Genomic DNA, 23,682 nt, shown 5'->3' with positions numbered 1-23,682 from the left:
CAGTCCAGCTCTGATCCTTTAAAAACGTTGTCCAAGATAATCACTTCTTGTTTTGAAAAATGAATAAAGTAATCGTATTTCTTCGTGCATTAACAAATTCGGCATTTTTAAAATTCAGTGTGCGATTTACGTCTGCACAAGCCCCAAATCTGCTGGACTTTAGTATTTATTGTGGTACTAACTGGGATGACTGGTTCAGTGTGTTAAGGGTTCAGTTCTTACCTCCAAATGCTTTGTAGAGTTCGCATATTCCGCAAAGGTGCCATTTTTATAATACCAGAATAGCAAGTACCGGTATTTGGAAAGACGGCGTTTATGTATCATGTTAAGTTTAATTAAATTTCAAAAGCATCTGAAAGAAACTGGAAAAACTGAAAAGTGGTCCTGTAATTCGTATGAAATGATCTGCGATTTTTGTAGATGCAGAAATATGCAAAATTTAAAAGTATAAGATCCAGGTAAACATATTTCATAAAGTAAATGGTAAATAGATAATATACTTTACAATTCTGGAGTGACAAGCTAAAAAGCAACTCCAACACTGCTCATTAATCCTAAACATTTAGTCAATTTTATTGTTCCTGTGTTAATGAAAAGAAATGGACAAAAAGACACCAATTGGATGTCCACTTTATTTACAGCCGTAAATTGTGACAATTACTTGAGAGGAATGAAGCGAGAGGAGTGAGTGGCTCCAATGCCAGGCCGGCCGTGCTTCACGGGCTTATACGTGATGGAAAACTCCCCAAGGTAGTGGCCAATCATCTCCGGCTGCAAACGGATACACATGAATCAGTACCCACCACAATTCATTCCATCACCAACCAGTTAATATATTAAAAATAACCAGTTCCCAATAAACCTTTTTAGAATGAACAGCAAGTTATAGGCAAATACAATTTAGTTTAATAGTATTTGCATGATAATGTGGTCATTTTATCAGTTGCACTCATGTGCAAGATAAATATTAACATACAAGATACTCATTTGATCCATAGGAGAAATTCACATGACTTACTAACTGAAGAACTATTAAGATGGCACTGAATTACCAGGAGTCTCCAGCTATACTGTGATACACCACTTACTTTTTCTAACATTTGACAGACTGGAAGCTCTATGGTATATGTCTGCCCTGAAACACTTAAAAATTATACTCAATGGGAATCATGTCCTGCCTGAATGGAACCACAAATAAACACATTATTGGCAAGTTTCATGGACAGAGTGCAGCAACCCAGTAAAGCTATCCAGTGCTTTTTCCAATGGAGCGACATACATTCTAGCTTTGCAGTTAAACTGCAGTATGCGTTCCACCAGTAGTACTTGGAGTGCCCAATTGTACGTAAAAAGACCATGGTCATGGTATTTGTTATTGTGATACCTGTTACTGTGATTGTTTTCCTCACCTATGCTGTGCCTGGCTGCTTTGGTTTGGTATTACGTTACATGTGCTTTTTGCTCATACGTGTTCCCAATACTATACTAGTGATAACATATTTTTACACATCTATATTTGTGTGCCTATATAAATGGAGTCACCATACTACTTTGTTTACAACTTCTAAGTTAATGTCACACAATACAGATGCATTAACTGTGGGCCTCCCTAATTACAGCCTGACATCCATCTTCACTTACAGTAAAGGTATCAGAGGGATTTGCAGGCACCCAGTCTGCTACACGGTTAAACGCCTCACCTTAATTTCCACCTGGTTGAAAGTCTTGCCGTTGTACACGCCGACCATGGAGCCCACCATCTCGGGCAGGATGACCATGTCTCTCAGGTGAGTCTTCACAACCTCGGGCTTCTCCATGGGAGGGGCCTCCTTCTTGGCCTTACGCAGCCTCTTCAGCAGGGATTGCTGCTTGCGCCGCAGGCCGCGGTTCAGCCTCCGCCGCTGACGGGCACAGTACAGCTGCATTAGCTGCTCACTGGGGAAGGTACACAGTTCACACACATCCATAAACAGGCAGCATATACTTCTGCTTTTGTGAACGGCAGTTCAATAAACACAGAACAATTTCCCACCTCTTAAAACAAATGGACAGTCAACTTGATAATATGACAATGTTACGTCCATATATGCTCTTTGCAAGGAATTGGGATTTTGGTCAATTCCTGTAAACGCTGATTCTAGCAAGTCTCTTCTTTAAAGGTCTTAAATACACAGATAATATTGACCTAGTTTTGCCAATTGGTTTCCTGTTTAAGATAATTATGGCAGTGCCTTGAACTGACAGCATCACCTACATTTCCATTGACCAGTTCAGGAAAAAAAAAAGTTATTAAAAATTCATCCTGTATACATCTGCCAGTTTAAAATACTGCGCGCAAACGACCATTGACACCGTACACATCGACAAGCAAATGTAAAAAGCACAATGATGCACCAGTAAAACACTGGCTTGCGCTAAGAGAGAAAGTCACTTACTAGGACATGTCCAACAGCTGGTCCAAGTCGACACCTCTGTAGGTAAATTTCCTAAAGGTGCGCTTCTTCTTCTGTTCAACATCCGCCTGAAACGTTAACAAATAACTTAAAATGATGTCAGACGACTTCGCAAAATCACTGGAGCTAGTACATAAAAGGCGAAGAGCCCGATGAAACGACGAACGACCCATTACCCCTATCCGCATTTTTAACACACGACGTGAATCGGGCCGGTGTCGATGCCATTAGCTTGTATACGACTGCTAACCACACGGTTATCCAAACGAACCAGGTCAGTTTGCGCAACGAAATAGGAAATACTTCTTGCATTTGAAAATCTGTAGCTTCCATAATTATTCATAAACTATTACTCTCATTAATCTTTCCGGAGAGACAAATGGAACATTTACTTGGATCATTGATATCACTTGAGGCACTATTTATGTCTTTCTATGCACATTAATGTTGACGTGTACTGAAAAGTTACATTTCCAAAACAAACTGAATCATAGTAAGATTTTTTTTTTAATTATACGTTAGATTTATATCTAGCGATATATTACGTTTGCTAACCAGTTGGCAAACGTGAGATATTTGCAACCCTTAATTTAACTGTAAATCAATTAAATAATTATAGCAAACAAAAATACGCCTTTAACTAATATTCTTAAACTTTAACATTCGTGTATTATGCTTAAATTGACGAAATGTAGGCCAAATTGGCACGATGGCAAGGGATTATAACTGCTTGCACTCGGCTAAAAAGCATCGCACTCACCATCTTGCTAGGCTCTTGTCGGAAAAGGCAGATCTCGTTTTCACCCTCGGTAATATCGCGGGATTATTACGTAGGGGAGCGTTTGAGATTTACTTCCGGGTTCCAAATATAGCAGTAACGAATATGCATGTCGCTCTTCTGTATACAAAAAAATAATTATTTTTATGCCGAACGATGAATTCAACGGATAATTGGAGGCCATCGAAAAGAATGTTTGAAAAAGAATGTTATAACCCGCTATAAAAGCACACTGCAAAATTAGCTGCACGTTGTCGAAATTCGGTTCCAGATACATTGGATTGCCTGGTTCTGAGGACAGGATTTCTTGCTTAGCCGGATAGCTTGTCGAATTTAAGGTAGTCTGTGAAATATTTAAGTGAATTTGATGAAGTCCATTTAAACTAAGATACCTTAAATCCAACAAGTTATCCGGCTAAGCAAGAAATCCTGACAGTCATTATTATTTTGGTTATTTTCAAGTTCAGATTCATTTTATTATGTTGGTCTAGTCCTACCCAGCAGGTGCAGCCGCAGGAGTTTTAAGATAAGAGAAAATAAGCATGGGAAATAAGACTGAGAGATGAGTCAAACTAACAAATACACGAAATATTAAATAGTACTATTTAAACTTAAATTTCCACTGGCGGTAAAAGCTCGAGAAAGCCTAATGTCCAGAGTCCACCTGGGCGGGAATTCGGACTGCGTGGGTTACTGGAACAAAGAAGTCAATACAACAAATTATAACTGCTGTAGCCCCACATTTTCTCACACATAATGAATATTTATTTTACAAGTATTGGTTTAATATGTGTACTTCTTGTAAATGCTGGCGTCAAGTCTTTACAATTGCACAGCATCGCCTGACTTTCAATATTAAACATGAAACGATATTTTTGAATGAAGGAATATTACCGGTCTTCCAAATAATTCCCCAGCAAACACGAGGTAAAGACCAGATGTTAAATTTATTTTTTAAATATACACTTCAGCGCAGTAGGTGGCAGTATGCATCTTCACGGTAAATTCACCGACAAATTCAGTTAAAAGACCATAGCCATGTATCCCTCTTTTTCACTTACCTACGGAGCTCGCGAAAAATTGTATTTTGTATCTTGTGTGAACTATTTGCGTTCAATATTGGTAATAGCCACGAAAATAGGCTCCAACGAGATGTTGGTTCAACATTACGAGTTAAAGCCAAATCTGGTATACCCCCTGCGTTTCCTGATTTCTATACGGGTGAATTTTAATCTTTGGATGCTGCTCTGGTCACTGTTAAAGTGTCCCTCGTAGAGTAGACTGTGGAGGACAATGTGCACCCCTTGGATTTTCAAATGATATATTTGCATATATAATTATTACTAGTTACACTCTGTACATTCCGTGTGTATCGGAATAATAAATGAACTAAAAGCACTAAAACTAAAGACACTCACGTCGAGTATATTGTACTTTAAACTGTTCATTATGGTGTAGTGCACAACATTGACTGTTCATTTAATGCACAAAGGCAATATTAATAAAAAATATATATCTCTGCTTTAAAGTTTGGCTAATTTCTTGTGCGCACAAGATATCGTGCACTCCATGATCGCAGTAACTTTGGAGTCTGTCCCCAGAAGCACGGGAGGGAACACAGGGGCAGTGTGGACAGCATGTCACTCCATCACGGCGCACAAAAGTTTTTTCATGAAATAATCTGTGCGGTGCTTCGGTTGCTCAGCAGGTAGAGTTGTTGCTTCACGCCTGCAGGGTCTAAATTGGCCCATTTCTATTTGTGGAATTCACATGGTCTCCCAGTATTCGTTTGGGTTTTGCTTGTATACTTTTTCTTCTGCTTACAGTCTAAAGACAAAGTGACCATACAATAATACATCTTTACAGTGACCTAGTATACCCTGTCCTGATCATCCCAGAAACGGTTCTGTATAACACTGGCAGGAAAAATCATATCACAGCATATATACTCTCAGTATCAGACGAGATCATACACTACATTTATCCTGCAGAGTAGTTCCTGCAAATAATTCCCATCTCATTTCAAGGAAAAGTGGTAGAAATGTATGATCTTTTTTCCATTAATACAAAATGACTGTTACTGCATCACACTTCCATGGTTGCAGGGTCTGAGTGTCATCGCTCCTCGTGTGGAGTTTGTATGTTTTCCCTGTGTCATGCGGGCTTTCGCTTGCGGTCTAAAGATGTGTACTTAGAGTAAGTGGGATCTCTAAACTGCCCATAGCATGACTGTGTGCAGGAAGCTAGGAACCAGGGAGGGCAGGGGGTACCTCCCAAAATGGAACTCTGCTTCATTTGCCCCTCCAAAAAATAGAACATTTAAACATTTAAATGACTGTATCGCTGGGTCTCCTGACAAAATGTCACCTAAAGGCCACATCCCACTTACATTATATGATTTTATTATTTTACATATTCAAGGGCCGCTGTATAATACTGGGCCCCCTGATTCTGTCAGGGTTTCCAAGTTCCTGATGCATTCTCCATGACCCGCTTCAGAAAAAGCAGTTTGGAAGAGGTACGAATAGACAAAACTCTTCAGCCAGAAATCTAAATGTGTAACACATAGTCTGCAGCCTCAAATTCATTAAATCTCCAGGCTTCCTTTAGTCTTCTTATCATTACACTGCATTGTCTGGTCTGCATGGCTCTATTATGCAAGGTCTTTAAACACTTTAAACACTCTGGCTTGATAAGATAAAAACATCATTATCATACCCAAATATTTTAAAAAAGCAGATGTTAGTCGAATATGGCAAGATATTCAAGACAAAGTGTCGTATTTTAAAACTTTTTTATTTTAAAAAGGGGGTTCCTTTTAATATCTATTTGTAAAAGTGACAAATGCACTTAAACAGCCACCTGAGGAAAGTCTACATCTTTAAATAAATAAAAAAAAAAAGCATACATTTCATAGTACAAAATTCGCTTAAAAAATTGCACAGTTCATTTATAATATATATTTATATTTATATTTTCTTGAATAGGTCTGGATGTAAATAAATTCACAAATGAAAAACAAAAGCTTAAGTTATTCTCCTCTTTTCTTTCTATAATTAAAGCTGCAAAGAGCCATGATACCCTGTTGTCATTCTTATATCTGGTACATCCTTTCTGTGCTGAAGTTTGACCAGACAGTCAAAAATCCATTGCAAAAGAGTTCGGTCTTCCATGAACATTTTGGAAAAGACCAACAAACATTTTCTTTTTTGTCATTTTCAAAATTATGTTCATTAACATCAATTTGTGATTAAAAAAAAGGAAACACCCTGAACTTAAGTGTTTTTGCCAGTGTGAGCATTCAGAGAAACACACCGAAATCCAGTTTTATCTGTGTGAGCATTCAGAGAAACACCTAAATCCAGATTTATCTGTGAACAGAACGCACAGTCACCTTACATATAGTATATTTCCCTGACATTTATACCTTGTGTTGCGACACCATGCGCACTCAGCGTCGATAAGGATGGAAGCCCTGAACGTTGTGATTCTGCCCTCGGCCGAAGCTGCTGGCCGTGGACGGGGGACCCGCTGAGGGTTGTGCTGAAGGTGCCCCGTATGAGGCTGTTGGCTGGCTGGGGTCAGTGAAGCTCTGTCCAAACCCACTCAGGTCCTGGCCATAGCCTGATGAAAAGATGATTGGCAATTAAGGACTGCGTCTTATATTTTCCATTTAAAACAACTAGCATAAAACAGACAAGGGAATCATTCTCAAAGTCCATTCCATACTGAGGAATGATCACTCAGTAGAATTTGCTAGGTGCCATGTTGCAAAAATTCTGTTTTTGCATAAACCCACGAAAGAGGCTTAGCAAACTTTTTTATTGTAATATATCTGACTAAGTAGCTGCTGCTGGAACCTGGACTTCTTGCGATACATCGTGCAGAACCAGATTCTTATTTTTTTTCCCATCATCCAACAGCAATACACATATTTTGTTCGGGCTTCAAACTTTGATAGGCTTAGAAAGGCTACCACGGGTTTATGAAGAGTTTGCCGATAGAACATCTGCAGCAGATTGAGCTGAGTAACAGCCAACAGATTGCCACTCCTTGAGCTTCAATGAGATCTGGAGCACACAGAGCAGGTGGATAATGGATGTCCTACACATTGAATGAAAATAAACACACAAATAATAAACTTCTAAAAATCAACATGCAACAAAAGGTGAGAGAAATGTGCACATTAATGAAAATTAGATCATCCTTTTAAATGCAAAGCGATGCAGAGAGAGGACGCACACAGGTCTGAGGGAGCTAATATTCTCTGTACAAGACGGTCAAGCGACTACTTCACAGAAGAGTGACCTCCTTCGGATATCGTTTAAAAATTCTCAACAGGCATGAAAGGTTGCTTGCACCAAAAAAGAAGTGAAACATAACAAACCTATCGTTCGGTCTACAGCACTTCTTAACACCTTGTGATAGGCTAATTTTTTTTCAGGAACTTGAAAATAAGCTTTTTCAAAAGACAGATAGCTGTATGTGTCTGTATATAAATACTGTATCACATATGCATATTTATATATACACACACATACGTACACAAAACAGACTCGAGAAGGAAAAAAAAAACACTGAGGCCTTATGGAACTATCAATAGTAATATCTATTTTTGTGGTTGTAAAAGCGATACTCACACCTACCTGCACTATATCCCTGCTCATCCTGACCATAACTGTGAGAAGGACGCGTTGGTCCGTAGGCAGAGGGGTCCTGAGGATAGTGACCCAGGCCTATCAGGGAAACGAGGAGACCAGGTTGGCTAAACCCAGAGATAGCCTACTTTTAAACATGATGGGGAGAGGGTCCTACTGAAAAGCCAGGTCAGCACAGCACTCCACTCACTGCACACCCTCAGCTCCGTTAACCTTTACTCTGCCTAAACACTGCGTCCCTGGTCACTAACACTCAGTAACGGTGACCATGATGATACATGGACGCGGAGTCCCGCCTCGGACGTCTGAGCTCGCAGACGTCCTCATACATTTCTATTCAGGCAGCCAAGCCTAACAATGAAGAGCGGGATGAAGGTGAAGCAGAAGCATGAGACACTAAACGAGATGTGGCCTTCATTTCCGTAGGTGAGATGCGGGAGGCGGAGTAAAGAATGGCAACCTTAGGCTACTGTGAGAACAGCAGCCCTCCTTCTGCAGCATGTCGGGGAAAAAAAAAAGTCTCGCTGATTTTCCTCAAATCGACCGACCTGCGCTCCTCCGCTGTACAGAAAGAGGTCTGATGTGTGACTGCTCTGTGATTTCACGGTGCTGGCAAAACTGCTGCTCAGTCAACCTCAAGTGCACAGTTCAAGGTCTAATTGTATGAGAGCGCAGGAAACACAGGGAATGAAAAGCAAATTTACAGAATGGACAACCCAATACAGCAAGCAGTACCATGCCGGGGCGGGGGGGGGGGGGGGGGGGGGGTTTAAATACGATTATGGGAGGCAGCTTAAGAAAATGTATTTTACATAAATCCAGTATCATTTAACAACCCAAATTTTTGCTGGTTGTGGTTATTTATTTTTTTTTTTTAATACTTTTCACTGGTCAACATTTACTTATTTGGACAACGGCAGATGCATCCAACCGCTTCATAATGGTGAGAATTTAGCAAATTGCCCCGTAATCAAAGACAAATTTTCTTAAGCTTCCGTTCCAGTCCTGTTACAGTAAAATACAGACATAGCTATTTTAAGTCTCTCCATCTCCTCCAAACCAGCATTGCAAGGAAGGATGATCTAATTATAACCTACCGCTCGTTACCATTAGTTACCTGTCCACATAATCATCCAAAAGCGGATACCTGCAGACCTTCTGAATGGAACTGGACAGTACTGGATCTAGGGTAACTTCTCCAGTCTGTCCAGCACATTCCCATCCCCTTCGGAGCTCAAACACAAGTAGAGCTTGAGCTACGTCTGCGGCTTGTACTGGGTCATTACAATGTTCTACATCTGAGGGCGGATGAGCAGATAGGGCCGAATCACACCCGGCTTCCAGGAGCGGCTGCATCACGCCCTGCAGGTGCTACGGGGGACAGAGTGCAGCACTGCGCCATGTGGGCACCTACCATACTGACTGTACGGGAAGTCAGGCTGCCCCGCTGGGGCTTTGCTCAGGTCCTGAGTTGGGGTGCTGGTGGGGGCAAACCCCAGAGGGCCGGCCACTGGGGTGGTTGGGGGGGGCGGGACTCCTTGAGGGGCAAACTGGTCACCTTGAGGCGCACCAAAACTGTACCCTTGAGCAAAACGAGACAAAATGTAAGTAATTACAATGAAATTTGATTCAAGAGACCGGATTTTTTATGTCGTCAGCGTGTGAATAGCCCTGGCATCTTTTTCGAGTCCACAATAAGTTCAATGAGAAGATGCTGATTTTATTTACTATCAAATGCGATACACCCTTAAGTACAGAACACATGGAATGGCAGCAGCAATATTTCAGTTCATACTTATAATCGCTACAGCATCATTTTGCAATACTTCTGTGCATTTTCATTTCTGAAATCACATTTTCGAGAAGTATCTGAGGGCACACCCAAAGCAGCAGGTAGGTTTGTAAAACGCTTCGACTAACCAAACTGAGGTGGGGTGCCATACCCCTGCTGGGGGTATCCCTGCGGTGCCCCAAAGCCCCCCGCGGGCGTCGCCGTCACCAGGAATGCGTTGAATGGGGAAGGAGGCTGTGCAGGGGCCCCTCGACCGGTGGGGAGCGGCGGAGCGTAGCCACCTGCCACACAGAGCACAGAAGACAGGCAGCATTAAAGTAGGGCTGTCATACGTTTAAGCATTAAGCTTCACACACATTATTCTGCATGTGGCTTAATATAAAACAAACAAGGACACAAAACACAGCAGTACATGCAGCCAAAGTCTCCTGCATGTACCAGGACCCTGGACAATGTCAGCGCATTTAACAAAGGGCACGGCACACATCTCTAATTCTCCAATCTCCTGTACGGCCAGTTAGTCCCTTAACTGCACGATTGATTTAGACATCATCCTCTTTCACAGGGAGATCCTAAAATGTCATCATTTTGTGTGTTTTATTAAGCAAACTACTTGACAGTGAAATGAGAGCAACACCACTGCCCATTTACTCCAATTCAAAGAGGCAAAGTCTCACTGGAAACCGACAGATAAAATGGAAAAGGATAAAGGATAGCATCTACACAGACGACAAAACAGAAAAGTTACTTTATAATATTGGCAGGGATTCGCTGCGGCTAAGATTCAGAGTATGAGAAGATACGCGACACCCTCGATATATTTTAATAGAGTAAGAGAAAGAGACCCAAAGTGCCCAAAAACATTCGAAAATGGAGCTTTGGAAAATAAAGCACTGTGTTCATGAGAAGTTCATGTTTTTCCTGGAATGAATTAGAATGCATCAGAAATTATTTGCTAATTTTGGGTGGAATCCCTCTTTCCATATTGACTATGATGTGTAAGTGCACAGAACTGAGTAAATGTCGAATGAGATACTACAGAATCATAGCACACGAGACCACATCCTATTCATTACACCCACAGTGAGCTGCATGACACATACCAATCGGCTGGCCCGTGGACACCCAAACTCCTTAAAGAAAGAAGAAAAAAAAACAATGAACTAAATCAGCAAAGTGGATTAACCACACATTTACCATGAATTTATCGATTTTTTTTAACATCACTTGTGTGATTTATTAAAGCCAAATGAGAACTGCATTTCATTAGTGCTGCATTCAGGACAGCGCGCGCGCACCGTGTGCTCTGTACCTGCGGGGCGCGCACACTGTGCTCTGTACCAGTATGCCCTTAACTGCTTTTAATGTGTTAAACAAATTGAGCTGTGCTCACCCTGAGGCCCATAACTCTGCTGCCAGCCCTGGGCCGGCTGGGCCGCCCAGCCATTGGCTGTGGTTAGGATACCCCTGGGCCCCCATTGGCCAGCTCCAGGCTGTCCAAGGCCAGGGACTTTGCTGTCACGAGGTTCAGCCTTCTTCACCTCAACCTGGGTGACAGGACAGCGAGGGAGCAATTGGCAAGGCAAGCTTTCAAAAAACAGTAACTTTCCCCAGCCAGATCACATTAAGAGTAACAGTACTCCTAAATACTTCTAATAACTTTAAGCAACTAAAAAGAACATTAAATTTTGAATCTACTTGGGCCTGTATATCTAAAGTACAATGGCAAATATAATTACATATGTTGTAGATAAAGCCTGCTTTTAATGTTTCTCAGGTACGTAATTAAAGATCAACTAATATCAGATCTTTCGATTCTGCTTGCTAAAGACTAATTTACATTCTTTGCCATTTTCAAAGCAGTTTACTTCCCTTTTGGATTCCCAAATACAGCTGTACCTGAGAAACACAGAACTCCGTTTTTTTTCTCCTGTCTGAACCTTGGCCCTTTTTATTCTGATAAAAGCATCTAATGGAAGAATAAGACTTACCTTTCCCAGGCTAACGCTTAAAGAATCTCTTTTGTATAACTTTAGAGTAAAATTTCAGCAGCAAACGAATGTTGTACAAAAGCCTTATAGAACAGTCTACAAGAACGATATACACATGCAGAGAATACAAATGGACATTTTAAGTTAAACTGGAATCTTCATACTGTGTCAAAAACATGGAAAATGCTAATTTGCAAAAAATGAACTCTACAAAGACTTAATAACATTTAGCCTTTTTTTGTGAAGCATCTGAATCTAGTTCACAGATAATATAGTTCCTGACCTTCAGCTGTTCTGAGTTTTGAGTTTTTTTTTTTTTTTTTTTAAATAAATCATCTGAAGTTCCCTGATACAGAAATACCAAGCTAACCAGGACAGAGAAGGGGGGGAAAAAAATCAGACAGAAATAGACGATCCTCCAAAGAGGATGAGTTATTGGGGTCACCTTCAGCATGAGGGAAAACTACTCAGAATTTTATTTTTTTTGCCTTAAAGTAGGTAAAACATGGTGACCCCCTTTGCCTCTCCTCTTCCCTCCGCCGACCTACTTAGCAACACATGCTTGGGCACGTGGCCAAAAGCCCAGAGACCAGCTACCTGGGCCCCTCCCTAAGGCATCGCGGCAACCCAATGATGGATTCCAGGACTTAAAAAGCCCCCCACTCACCTACCCAATTCCAAAGCAGGGGTACAGATTGATGTGCTCTAGTTTCTAATTTTATACCTTTAAAAACACCCCCCTTAAGTCCTAGCTCAAGGTAATGTCAAATCAAGAACAATGGCTTAGGTAGACTGTGGGGAGCGGGGGAAGGAACACACCAGGTTTTTGGGGAGCTGGGGAAGGAACACACCAGGTTTTTGGGGAGCTGGGGAAGGAACACACCAGGTTTTTGGGGAGCGGGGGAAGGAACACACCAGGTTTTTGGGGAGCGGGGGAAGGAACACACCAGGTTTTTGGGGAGCTGGGGAAGGAACACACCAGGTTTTTGGGGAGCTGGGGAAGGAACACACCAGGTTTTTGGGGAGCTGGGGAAGGAACACACCAGGTTTTTGGGGAGCGGGGGAAGGAACACACCAGGTTTTTGGGGAGCGGGGGAAGGAACACACCAGGTTTTTGGGGAGCTGGGGAAGGAACACACCAGGTTTTTGGGTAGCGGGGGAAGGAACACACCAGGTTTTTGGGGAGCGGGGGAAGGAACACACCAGGTTTTTGGGGAGCTGGGGAAGGAACACACCAGGTTTTTGGGGAGCGGGGGAAGGAACACACCAGGTTTTAGGTGCATAATTTCTCTCCACCTATTCTGCCACGTTTTAAGTCACTGTCAATCACTTCATCAAAAGAATTAAAAGTGATACATTGTCTTAAGTGTAAAGACGCTTTTTGCAGAACTGTAGATTTGTAATTTCACGATACAGCGAAACACTTGACTAAACCCAAGGAGACGTACGAATCAGAGAAGATCTGCAGATCTAAATGAATACTTTATGCAAATAGAAAACTGAAAAGACACTCATTTAACTTCTATTGAGAAAGTAGCCTGACATACTATGCGCAATGGATTATTAATTCTGTAACAAACCCTGAGCATGCATACGAAAGAAGGCGAGCGGAGAACCATTAATCATTAATAACATCATATGTTACAGTTCACTACTGCTTGGGGAAGAGGGGGCATTCATAAAATCTGCTCCTGGCATTAAAGCACAATAACGCCAATCTCTGAGTTCAGATTCTCCTCTATGCACAGTTCATAACTCAAAAAGTGCTTAATGTACTGATTTAGTTTATGAAAGCTAAGTGGTCGACACAGTATGAAGATTACCCAACTTAAGGTCACTTAATTGAGGTAAAAAAAAATTTTTACTTTTTATCCATTTAACTTCTTAAAAGGAATCTTTTGTAGAACTCAAACAATAAGTGACCTGGCAAAAAATTAATATATGAAAAAAAGCAAAAATCAAAACAGTAAACCAGTCCTTTAGGATGATAGTTTGTGTAACATTTCCTGTTCTCTAGACAGTGAAACAAACCTCACTGATTTCATGTTTTACTTCTACGAATCAAAATATAATTTAGAATCCTAAAGGAGAGGTTCAATTAAGCCAAGCCTTGGGCGACTACAGAAGTTGTAAATGCAAAATTTCAAAGGGGAAACCAGACAGACTGGAAAACCCTGAATTATTCTCAATACATGTTATATTGATCATTTAAGGTTTCTTTTACTGAATATTCCCTCCCTGTGTTTGGCAAACTATTTCACGTCTACTTTTATTAGAAGACTTTGTTATAGCAAAATGGGGATCGGAAGAAAAGGTGATAGTACAGTAGGAGCTGATGCAAAAGATCAGCGTGGGATGGCCAGGAGTCCCTTAGAAAGAATCCTGCTGCCTTATTAAGTCTCCAAGGTCACTGGTTCCCCCTAGAAATAGAATCGTCTGCAGAGGTGAGAACTGTCTCCAACTTTCCCCATCGCCCAAGCCTCAGTTTGGTCTGAAGGGTAAAATAAAACTACAACTACACACTTTTTTGCCCATGATGTCGTGAAAATGCATGTTGACAGCCTGGTCCACTGATTGTTCGGCCTCGAAAGTAATAAATCCAAAACCTAGCCAACGACCAAGAGTAAATCAAGGTAGCAAGGCGTTGTGACAAAACAAGATGAAGAACAGTATCGGAGGGGGCAGCCCAAGGGGTTCATCAAGGCCTGGAGGCACCTGGGGGTCAGATAATGTTGCAGACCTGCAGCACAACACAATCTGATAGGCCAGGACTGAAGGAGAACACAATCTGATAGGCCAGGACTGAAGGAGAATACAATCTTATAGGCCAGGACTGAAGGACAACACTGGCACACATACGTTCCACCTTGTACATACAGAGCCTAGTTACCTATTGGGAACAAGGGCACTTCCTTGTTTGTTAAGAGGTGATGTAAGTTAACACATTATTGCAAAAGCAACAGCTTGATATATGGCAGGATCAATAATGCTGAAAACCAAGGTAGAATTCAAAGAACTGGCTGATTAAGTGCATTTAAAGCAAGGAAACAGCCAGAGATTTGCTCTGAGAGCAGACAAGACACACAAACATTAGAGGGGGTATTTCCATGTGGCCGCAGCCAGACCCCACCTTGATTTTCCCCTTGGTGTATTGCTTTACAGAAAATACTGACAGCAGCCATTCTTAATGAACAACAAAAATGGTGAACAGAACTTTTTTTTAATGCTCAGAGCTGTCTCCAAGCTTTCCCAATGACTTTCTTCTTTTGGGCAAGCCAAGACAAGCTTTAAATGAATTTAAATACATTTTTATACAGACACACAGATATAGGCCTTCTTAAGATCGAATTTAAATTTGTACAGCCACAGGTTTTTGCAAACACAACATCATGAGGGGTGTAACCATAGTTCTGTCTATCAAAGCAAGAGAACTTATAAGAAAAATCAAAACGCAGATGACATCATGGCAACATGATGAGAACACAGGGGAACTCAAGGGCTAAATAAAAACTCGCATCAAGCTTTAGAAATAAATATTAATACCAAGTAAAGTGTCTGAACTCTTCACGTTAGTAAAGCAGCTTCTGAAGCATTTCCTTAATACATTGCTTTTGCAAAGAACTGCTGTGCAGCACTTACTCCACAGCTGACCTGCAGCTGACCAGTGTAACTTCCCTGCAGCTGACTGATGTAAAGTCGATTAAAGAATGTTAAATATAGCTCAATGGGAAGGACACCATGTCAGGTTCGTGGCGATCTTCTGGGGGCCCTTAAGAATCATTCTACAGGAGCCCGGGGACAAAAGATTGTGTACATGGTGGGAAATTTCACATTAGATTAGAATTATTTTTCCCTTGTTCATTTTGAATCGCTTCCATAGGAATAAGCCTAAAATGCCACTTTTTCCTTCATAGCTTTCTGGAGGACGAGCAAAACCGACCATCCCCGCTCCAGGTCACAGCCAACAGGAAACCTACTTTACAAGTTGACGACGTGCAGCAGCTCAGAAACAACTGAACCAGTTTCTATCTGGTACAAGACCAGCAAAAGTAGGTTGTGACAACATCTTCACTTGGGGAGCTAACCTGATTTAAATTAAATGCTCTCTAGGAACCAAGGGAATTATGTGAAATCACTAATATCGGGAAAGCATGCTCCATCTGCCTTGGTCCAAAAAAAAGGTCTTCCTAAATATATTTGCCCTCCGCACTTAAAATGTAGAGCTATATTTAGAGAAAGACAACCTTTGGAATATGTATAAACTAGTGAAATTTAAATTGATACGTTTAAATTATAGCTTGAAACTATTATTATTGTGTTGGCAACAGAAGGTCAGAAAACGTATCATTTCAGTGTAAGAGAACTGTGTTTGCACCCCAAATGAGAAAGTAACTGGGCCATAGCATGTCCGAATCACAACTGGCCTATAGCTCTGTGCTACAACTTGGTACAAAGAACCTAGAGGAGAAGAGACAAATCTTAAAAGACACCGTTAATCACATTCAAACAATTCACAGGGAGAGAGGACAGAAAGGAAAAAGAGACAAGGGGCTTACTTACAGGAGTACTTAATCATTTAGATATGGGAAAACACTTAAAATATCAGGTATTGCAAATTCTTAATTAAAATAAAACTTAATGTGAAAAAAATGAGCTTTCATTATGAGAAAATTAACAATAGAAATCAAAGAGAGCACATGGATTCTAACACTGCATTACAAAGAGTCAGATGACAAACTATTTTCCTGCCCAAAGAGTTTGTAGCAAATTAAACAACAAGAAAGAAGCGCTCCGTTGTTATGGGGAACTGCGGCTACACACCACCATTCTGCAGGAAAGGCCCCAAGGACAATGCCGGTTAACCTTTCATCCAAAATGTATACCAGGGAATCTGAATTTACAGCTTTTTGTCGTTTTGCAACAAAATGGCATTAAATACTACACAAATTCCCAGTTAAATTTGGAGTGCTGTACCAATATCCTGTATGCTGCTATGTGTTGGACAGCCTTGCTACATTGATTGTACCAAGAATCCTTTTCCAATCAATTCAACATCTGTTAATATAAAGGAATGTGTTTAAATTATATATGCCAATTAATTTAAGCAAGTGTTTTAAAATACTAGTTGGAGTCAGCATAATAATATAGCTCAATCTTGCTAACAGGCAATACAGTTCAAATTAAATTGAAAATAATAAAGGACAATTTTAGAAGCCATTACTTTGTTTCTTAAGCATCGGGGACACGACGAGAATGCACCTTGAAGCGACTCATGCAACACAGCGACCAGATACAGACGATGGAATGCACACGCGATCCTGCTGACGACACGCCTTACCATGTGAATTCCTCCGTGAAGGAGGAGGGGATTGCACAGTGGTAAGCGTCAGCAGCATCCCAGAGCGATCAAAGTGAGCGAACTGTGAGCATGTCGCATCCCAAGAGGGCGCACGCGGACACCGGGCACACAGATAGCGGATGGACGTCGGATACGCGGATCCTCTTTGGGTCAGAATAGTTTGTCATGAGATTGCAGAGGGAGGTTATGGGAGAAAAAGTGGATCAGCTTTTACCTCGAGGTCTTTGTTTCTCCGCGTCATAGATCATTACTACTTCTGTAACCTAAAACCCGAACAAAATAAAGAGGGTAAGAATGATATAGACTGGCAGGTGGGATGCATAAAAGGTTCTCCTTTAACGCAATCATTTTAACATTTGCACTGCGCTAAGTCAAATGTGAACGACTCACCACTCCAAATCTACTGAAATAGTCCCTGAGTTCAGGTTCACCACAGTTGTGAGGAATTCCACCCACAAAGATTTTCTTAGATTTATTGCTGTCAGCTTTGCTACCTTTCTGCAAAAAAACCCACAAACACACACCAATAAATAGAAAACATTGTCAAAATCCTGTGTTTTTTTATTTTTAAGTGCAGCTCTAAGGTCGACTGGGCCAAAGCAAACATGTGACCATGACCAGAAATTTCATTTATGTTTCCTACAGTGCTTCGTAAAACTGCAACTTTTAAGTACCATGCAATTCCACACAAAATTATTCCTAGAAAGTGATTTTTAAATATTCACATAAAAAAAAAAAAACTTAATGATTTACGGACGGCTGTTCAATTAAACTGACAATTGATGCTTAAAATTACTTAATAATTGGGTTGAATAAAATTATCTGTAAAATGTTTTAACAGTCTACCTAAAGTGATTGTCCTCAGGAATTTAATACAAATATATATAGAAATTCCTGGTTTTGAAGCACGGTGGGCAGCACTTGACTCCGCTTCCCAAGTGCTAACGTCGCCAAACAAACTTCAAAAATCAAACTTTTACCTTGCATGTGCAGTTAATCATTCCACAGATTCAGCTAGTCCCACAATTCAAGCGAACAACCAACCTGCCACTTACATTAGTTACGGAATAAATTATCAGTTCCACCAGACACTACTGCATCTATCATATTTAAGATTTAATGAAACTTAGATAAGGATTTTATAAGATCTTCAAAAAATTAACAATGACTTTTATTGAAAAGGAATGAATTTCCTTAACAAAAAATCATTATCATTAAATTAAAAGGGGGGGGGCATATCTATTTGTTTAGCCGATATTCAATTTATTACGTCCAACTCCACCCCCGAGAAACACACAAATAAAAAGCACATCCGAGTTAAATCACAATGACTGCATTACAGTTCATATTTATATGCATGGAAAGGATCATTCCAGCCTGCACCTTTCAGTAAGACAAGCACAAGGATGGATGGAGAACATCTGATGGCCTCCAAAGGAAACAAGCAGCCCTAAAGCCCAGCTTACCCAGCCGTCCTTTGAGCGCGTCTTTTCGGGTTGCATTCCTCGGGGGGTGCATGGCTTTGGGTCAATCTGACGGCAAAACAGCAGCATCTTTAGCAGCCAGGCGATAACAGTCACAGTCCTGCCCACTTTAACAGACTACATGACAGTTTGCTTCCTTCGGGTCTGATGGATGCGCCTATCCAGACCAGGTCCCCATACTCACGTTTCTGCCATCCAGGTTATGAGGCTTCGTCTCCAGCACGGTCCGCACGCAGTTTGGGTCCTTAAACTTGACAAACCCGAAACCCCGTGACTGATTTGTAGTTTTGTCTTTCATTATGACACAGTCAACTACTTCCCCATACTGAGAGAAATAGTTCCGTAATGTCTCTGGTAGGGAAAAAGACATATGGGTTAGTGGATGATGATGCATTGCCAGACGTGACAAGAAGCCTGACATCTAGAGTGTGCTCTTAGATTTTGAGAACAATTTATTGCAAACATACAGTGTTCTATTAGATTTGTTTTTCAACCACTTTCTTTATGGTGCAAGATCCCATGAACACAACTGATCTACAGATCTTTTCAGGTTCTTAGAGGAATACCACACCACTTCTGTAGGGGATATTGTACGCAAACATACATTATCGGATCACTTAGTAAATGACGTCCTAGGTTGGTCCCATTGCATGACTCGGAGTGTCCCAAATAATTCAATGAGGCAGCATTAAGAATCTAAAGAGCTTTCATTCATCAAATAGAAGCTACAACCTGTGGTTCGGCAAGTGTAAAGAATCTGTCATTCTGAAGAAATTTTCCTGATAAGGCACAGCTTAAAATGCAAAACACATTTAAGAAAATCTAAGATTAGTTTATTCTTCCTGTTTTTTGATGCAGGATGAGACATCTACAAAAATAAAAACTACCGACTGATGAACAATAAAATCCATAGTAAGATGTTAAGTTTGCTGGACAGCTGCCAATTAGAAGCTTCATGAAGTCTCAGTATGTGTCAATGTGTGGATTGATTGCTGTAAAAACAAACAGATGCATCTGTACCTTCTTAAAAACTCTAATTTTGCCAAATTGGAAGATGAGTAGGGATGCTGAGGAAAAAATATGTGCAGAGGCAAACAGGAGTAAAATCCAAGTAAAAACTGTCAAATGTGTTGAAAAAAAGGAAAGAAAAAAAAAACATGACCTCAAAAGCTCAAAAGATTGTTTGGGAAGTTTCATTTGCAGCTAATGCAGATCTCTATGCTAATAGTTATTTTCTTGCTAGGCATAGAATGTTCCAGATGAGCCAAGCATATGTTGTTTATCTGAATCCCAAAGACCCACTGATAGTAAAAGTTGGACATCTGATGATGTGAGGTTACAGTCATTTATTATTATTTTTTTTTAAGTGGCAAATTGAAATGTATATAATGAACTTACCCTGTGTGGTACTCCAGTCCAAGCCACCCACAAAGAGCTTCCTAAAAAACAGAAATGATCAGCACACAGTAAAGCATTTTCACCTCGCTGACATGTTCCATGGTAAGAAGACCTTACTATATATCATATGACATTTAGGAGCGGGTAAGGACATACCTGAAAAATGACAGCATTAAGTTGAGGTGGGGTGGGTCATAGCAATTTATCTAGCCGATACCTCTCGGACTAACGTTAAGGTAATTTTATTATGTCCGATTCTACCCCTGAGAAGCATACAATTGAAAAGCACAACCCACCTAAATCAAAATGACTGCATGACAATTCGTCTAAGTGAAATCTAATTTCACTTTACAGTGGTGTGTCTGAACACTTGAGCCACTGGTATGCAATTTATCCTCAGTTACCTGCAGTGAAATTATCAATTTGGTAGACACCAATATATGCGCAGAGTCCTTCAATGAATTTGTCATAAGCCTCGAGCAGCTGAAAGTCACCAAATTCTTTGCAACATTTACATAATTCTAGTTTTCGATTATATGCTTTACCAATGTCATATCTAGAATTTGTGAATATCAAAAGCCTAGGGGCCGGGTTTAAGATTAGTTTCCAATCCGGGTCTTGGGAACAAACTATGTGCTGCTTTTCTGCCATTAAAACTAGCCAGGCATTTCCGGTACCCCAAGACACTCGCGGTTTACTGCTTTTTATAAGCCGATCTCCAGCATGTATCTGTAGGTTGAAAAATGAATATACTGCTACTACAACCAAAGCGGTTATAACTGAAAGTAAACCGAAGCGGCTTTACAGCTAAATACAAAAACCATGCACTGAACTATATATTTAACCACTAAATTTTGCTTTTAATTCCCGCACAGGAAAAGACCTAAAAGCATTAAAAACATGTATGCTGAGCAAAAAGTGTTTACCTGCTTACAGTATCCTCGCACAAAGACATCCCGTCTTTGGCTCAACAGAAGTCCTATTAAGACATTTTGCCACGTGTCCAGTATTAACTAATTACGTATGCACGAATAGAAAAGTGTATAAAACAATGAAAAGTATTTCATTGTTTCGCTTGTGTAAATGTTTATTTCCCCCCACACCCCCCCTCCCAAGGTGGATTTTAAGTGCTCGATTTATCGCTCGCCGGCCGCCTGTCGATACTCTCCACCGCTAACGTCAGCGCCACCAGCATCAGCCTGCTCATCTTAGATAGCCCGGTTAAAAAACACAGTTTAAGACCAAGAAAGTCCGCTATTCCAATCAGCGTATGAGGCTTTTGGGATTAATAACCAGTCAGTCGGACGGGGACGTTGTGAAAGGCTGCCGAGCTGCAGTCGCGTAAAGCGCTGTCACCCGAAATATCTGGCAGCTAAAAACGAACATCCGTCGACATTACCGTGACAACGGTCCCGCCAACAAACTTAAACTAGCTTGACTTATTACCCTTCAGCGAAAAGCCGGCGGCTGGTCAACCATCACCGGCATGGGGGTATTTCCTCGGAGGTTTGGCGAACTAAAGACTCAAGGTTGACTGGAGTCGAAACGAAACAAACGCCGCCAAGTCAAACCGTGAATGCGGGGAACAATGACATGGGTGACAACGGCGACAAAAAGTCAAAGGCAAGCCGGCACGTCTGCTGAGCCCCCGGGGGGGATGTTACAGCTACTCGCGTTTGATTTTCTGCAGGGGGACATTAACACCTCAGCGGCGCTAGCTGCACTCTTTAACGCCCGATAGTGCCGAAGTTGCTACCACGACGGGCTGCACATCGGTACTTTGACATTGGGGGATATATAGAAAAAAAGAAAACAAGTTCTGTACAAAAAAAAAATTATCAAAACCGAAAACGAAAACTTTCCATTGGGCTTCATGTGGTAGACAACCTTTATACAGCAGACCTGGCAGAATCGGTCGTTTTCGGGGGTGTTTTTTTAACCTTCCTCGCCACCTACAGGATCCCTCGTCCCAGGAAACTGTGAGGTCCCTGCGCAGGCCGGCTGCTAGTTAGTTAGCAGAGAGCTAACAGCATCAGTATTAGATGAGCTGTCAAAGCACCCGTGCATACGGCTATAAAGGCAGCTACACACACAACCGCAAACGTGCACCTTCACAATACGCCTGCTTCACCTACACGTCTTCACAAGCACGATTAAAGCCCATACTCCCGAGTGCGCTCCTTCGCCTTACCCGATCTCATCTCCGGCTAAATTGTTGTTCATTTCTGCTTGGCGGTGCAACTGAAAGTGACAAGACCACCGGTGCGCTCTAGCGAAGTGTTAACTCTCTCTAACTACACCGGGAAGGTCACTCCGCTCCAGGTTCAAACTGAATCTGCGCAACAGCGACGCGACTGCCACGGGGTCCCCTCTGCAGGGGGCAGAAGTTAGATATATAAATAAATTATACGAACGTGCCGGAGGTGCATCATGGGAATTGTAGTTTCCCTCACAGCTGAATAAGTCACTACTTTCGTTTGTCGGATTTGTGCATCGTTTTATTTTACTTTTTGATCCCCCTCGTTCGTTTTACACTAAGTGTTAACATTTCAAAGGACCGCAGCGCCTATTTCTTCTTACTATGTGAACTCCACTACGGGCTGGCAGTGTCTTTAACATCGAATCTAAAATACATTCTACTGGCATTGGTCAGGCATAATCTGTCTTCAAACCATGCAAACAATTTCGGCATTATTGTGAAAAGAATAAAGAAGTATGGTTGAAGATTAAAACACACATTTAACCACCATATTGTTATTTGGAAATAGACATTTCAATGACCGTTTCTTGCATATCGTATGTTACACTCGTATTTGACATTGCCCCAGACAAATGTTCTCAAAAAAAATATTTTAGAGTTTCATCTGTCACATATGTTTCGTTCAATACATAGGTCATTTAATGGGTACGTATACAATACGAGAGAAGTGAGAATTCATTTCGTAGAAAGGGAACAGGATGTGACATACGCTTATTTCAAGATTGGCACGCTTAGAAAAATGTTACACCTGAGTCATTGCTCAGTACTCTATTTCATTTGTATTTCGACATACAGTTGCGATCGATAGATCAAATTTGTGAAATACAAATGACACAAATAGTATGAGATATTGCACACTTGTATTTTTTATGAAAAGGTAAAACTGCCGAATATTGTTTTTGTTATAACTGCTAAACTATCAAGAATGATGTCCCCAAATAGTTTAAAAGTTAATTTTAAACTTAAATTAATATAAAAAAAATACAAAAAAGTGTAGGCCTATATATGCTGACGTCACAGTTGACAATGTGCACTATATTAAATCCAGGAATAGCTAAGGAAGGTTTTTAATCCTCCACCATAGCTCATGTAATATTTTAATAATTTCTCTGTGCTATAGGTTCTAAATTATTGTCTGGTTTCTGCTGATTGCGCCTGATTTTATGATTCCAAAATGATATTACAAAATGAATATTCTTTGATAATCGTACAGGACGACACAAAAAACCTCCTTTGCCCTTAGAGTGGCTTAGATAGTTTAACCACCAGCAGTTTATCCTATTTTGGTTAAGAGAACTCAGTCCGGTGGAGCTGCCTGGCAAGAATGTAGAGGTGTGGCTTCTTTCTGCTTCCTACTCACTGCTAATCAGGTTATATTAGAGTTATTTCTGTCTTTCCATACCTCACGCATTTATTATTTTACATTTACACAAATCTGCATTCATTTTTTTGGTTTACACACAAAAATATTATTGTGTAATGTTACTGGGTATAATTGCATAAAACCAA

At 40.9% G+C, this 23,682-nt stretch overlaps 2 protein-coding genes and 1 long non-coding RNA gene across 11 annotated transcripts; 1 reads left to right on the top strand and 2 right to left on the bottom strand.

The window, feature by feature from the left end:
• Nucleotides 1–618: 618 nt before the first annotated feature.
• Nucleotides 619–3,295, bottom strand: rps15 (ribosomal protein S15). The gene is made up of 4 exons (XM_048976339.1): nt 3,214–3,295; nt 2,436–2,521; nt 1,701–1,935; nt 619–771 (listed from the first exon to the last, which is right to left on the bottom strand). Exons 1-4 carry the CDS (start codon nt 3,214–3,216, stop codon nt 658–660), a joined length of 438 nt encoding a protein of 145 aa, XP_048832296.1. The 5' UTR covers nt 3,217–3,295; the 3' UTR covers nt 619–657.
• Nucleotides 3,296–6,011: 2,716 nt separating this feature from the next.
• dazap1 (DAZ associated protein 1) lies at nt 6,012–22,284 on the bottom strand. 6 transcript variants are annotated; one of them, XR_007382507.1, is made up of 14 exons: nt 22,105–22,284; nt 19,914–19,954; nt 18,700–18,866; nt 18,498–18,563; nt 17,422–17,529; nt 17,246–17,294; nt 14,196–14,278; nt 11,075–11,228; nt 10,785–10,814; nt 9,810–9,962; nt 9,304–9,471; nt 7,878–7,967; nt 7,208–7,335; nt 6,716–6,855 (listed from the first exon to the last, which is right to left on the bottom strand). XR_007382507.1 is itself a non-coding variant. In XM_048976279.1 (13 exons), the coding sequence occupies exons 1-13, from the start codon at nt 22,134–22,136 to the stop codon at nt 6,683–6,685; spliced, it is 1,365 nt and encodes a 454-aa protein (XP_048832236.1). In that variant the 5' UTR covers nt 22,137–22,284; the 3' UTR covers nt 6,012–6,682. The 6 variants fall into 6 exon arrangements, 5 of the variants coding, with proteins under 5 accessions (XP_048832236.1, XP_048832232.1, XP_048832233.1 ...); XM_048976279.1 differs by lacking the exon at nt 7,208–7,335 and having other exon boundaries at nt 6,012–6,855; nt 7,878–7,996; nt 9,282–9,471; XM_048976275.1 differs by lacking the exon at nt 7,208–7,335 and having other exon boundaries at nt 6,012–6,855.
• LOC125708608 (uncharacterized) lies at nt 12,434–13,002 on the top strand. 4 transcript variants are annotated; one of them, XR_007382510.1, is made up of 3 exons: nt 12,434–12,558; nt 12,623–12,718; nt 12,879–13,002. It is a non-coding gene; the product is annotated as an uncharacterized LOC125708608 (long non-coding RNA). The 4 variants fall into 4 exon arrangements; XR_007382511.1 differs by having other exon boundaries at nt 12,623–12,814; nt 12,879–12,993; XR_007382509.1 differs by having other exon boundaries at nt 12,623–12,782; nt 12,847–12,963.
• Nucleotides 22,285–23,682: the final 1,398 nt, after the last annotated feature.

This window comes from Brienomyrus brachyistius, chromosome 15 (genome assembly GCF_023856365.1).
Source record: "Brienomyrus brachyistius isolate T26 chromosome 15, BBRACH_0.4, whole genome shotgun sequence".
Lineage (NCBI taxonomy): Eukaryota > Metazoa > Chordata > Actinopteri > Osteoglossiformes > Mormyridae > Brienomyrus > Brienomyrus brachyistius.
Note: the sequence above shows the minus strand (reverse complement) of the source record. Positions and strands in the feature narration are given on the sequence as shown.

What these genes read in the sequence shown, in the direction of transcription:
- dazap1 (XM_048976279.1), bottom strand. Translation starts at nt 22,136, where the DNA reads ATGAACAACAATTTAGCCGGAGATGAGATCGG. An exon ending in ATTTCAGTAGATTTGGAGTG is followed by an intron (nt 17,295 to 17,421) that starts GTGAGTCGTTCA and finishes TTCGGGTTTTAG; the next exon opens with GTTACAGAAGTAGTAATGAT. An exon ending in GCAGAGTTATGGGCCTCAGG is followed by an intron (nt 10,815 to 11,074) that starts GTGAGCACAGCT and finishes TCTTTCTTTAAG; the next exon opens with GAGTTTGGGTGTCCACGGGC.
- rps15 (XM_048976339.1), bottom strand. An exon ending in CAGCTGTTGGACATGTCCTA is followed by an intron (nt 1,936 to 2,435) that starts GTAAGTGACTTT and finishes TACCTTCCCCAG; the next exon opens with TGAGCAGCTAATGCAGCTGT. An exon ending in TCAACCAGGTGGAAATTAAG is followed by an intron (nt 772 to 1,700) that starts GTGAGGCGTTTA and finishes ATCCGTTTGCAG; the next exon opens with CCGGAGATGATTGGCCACTA.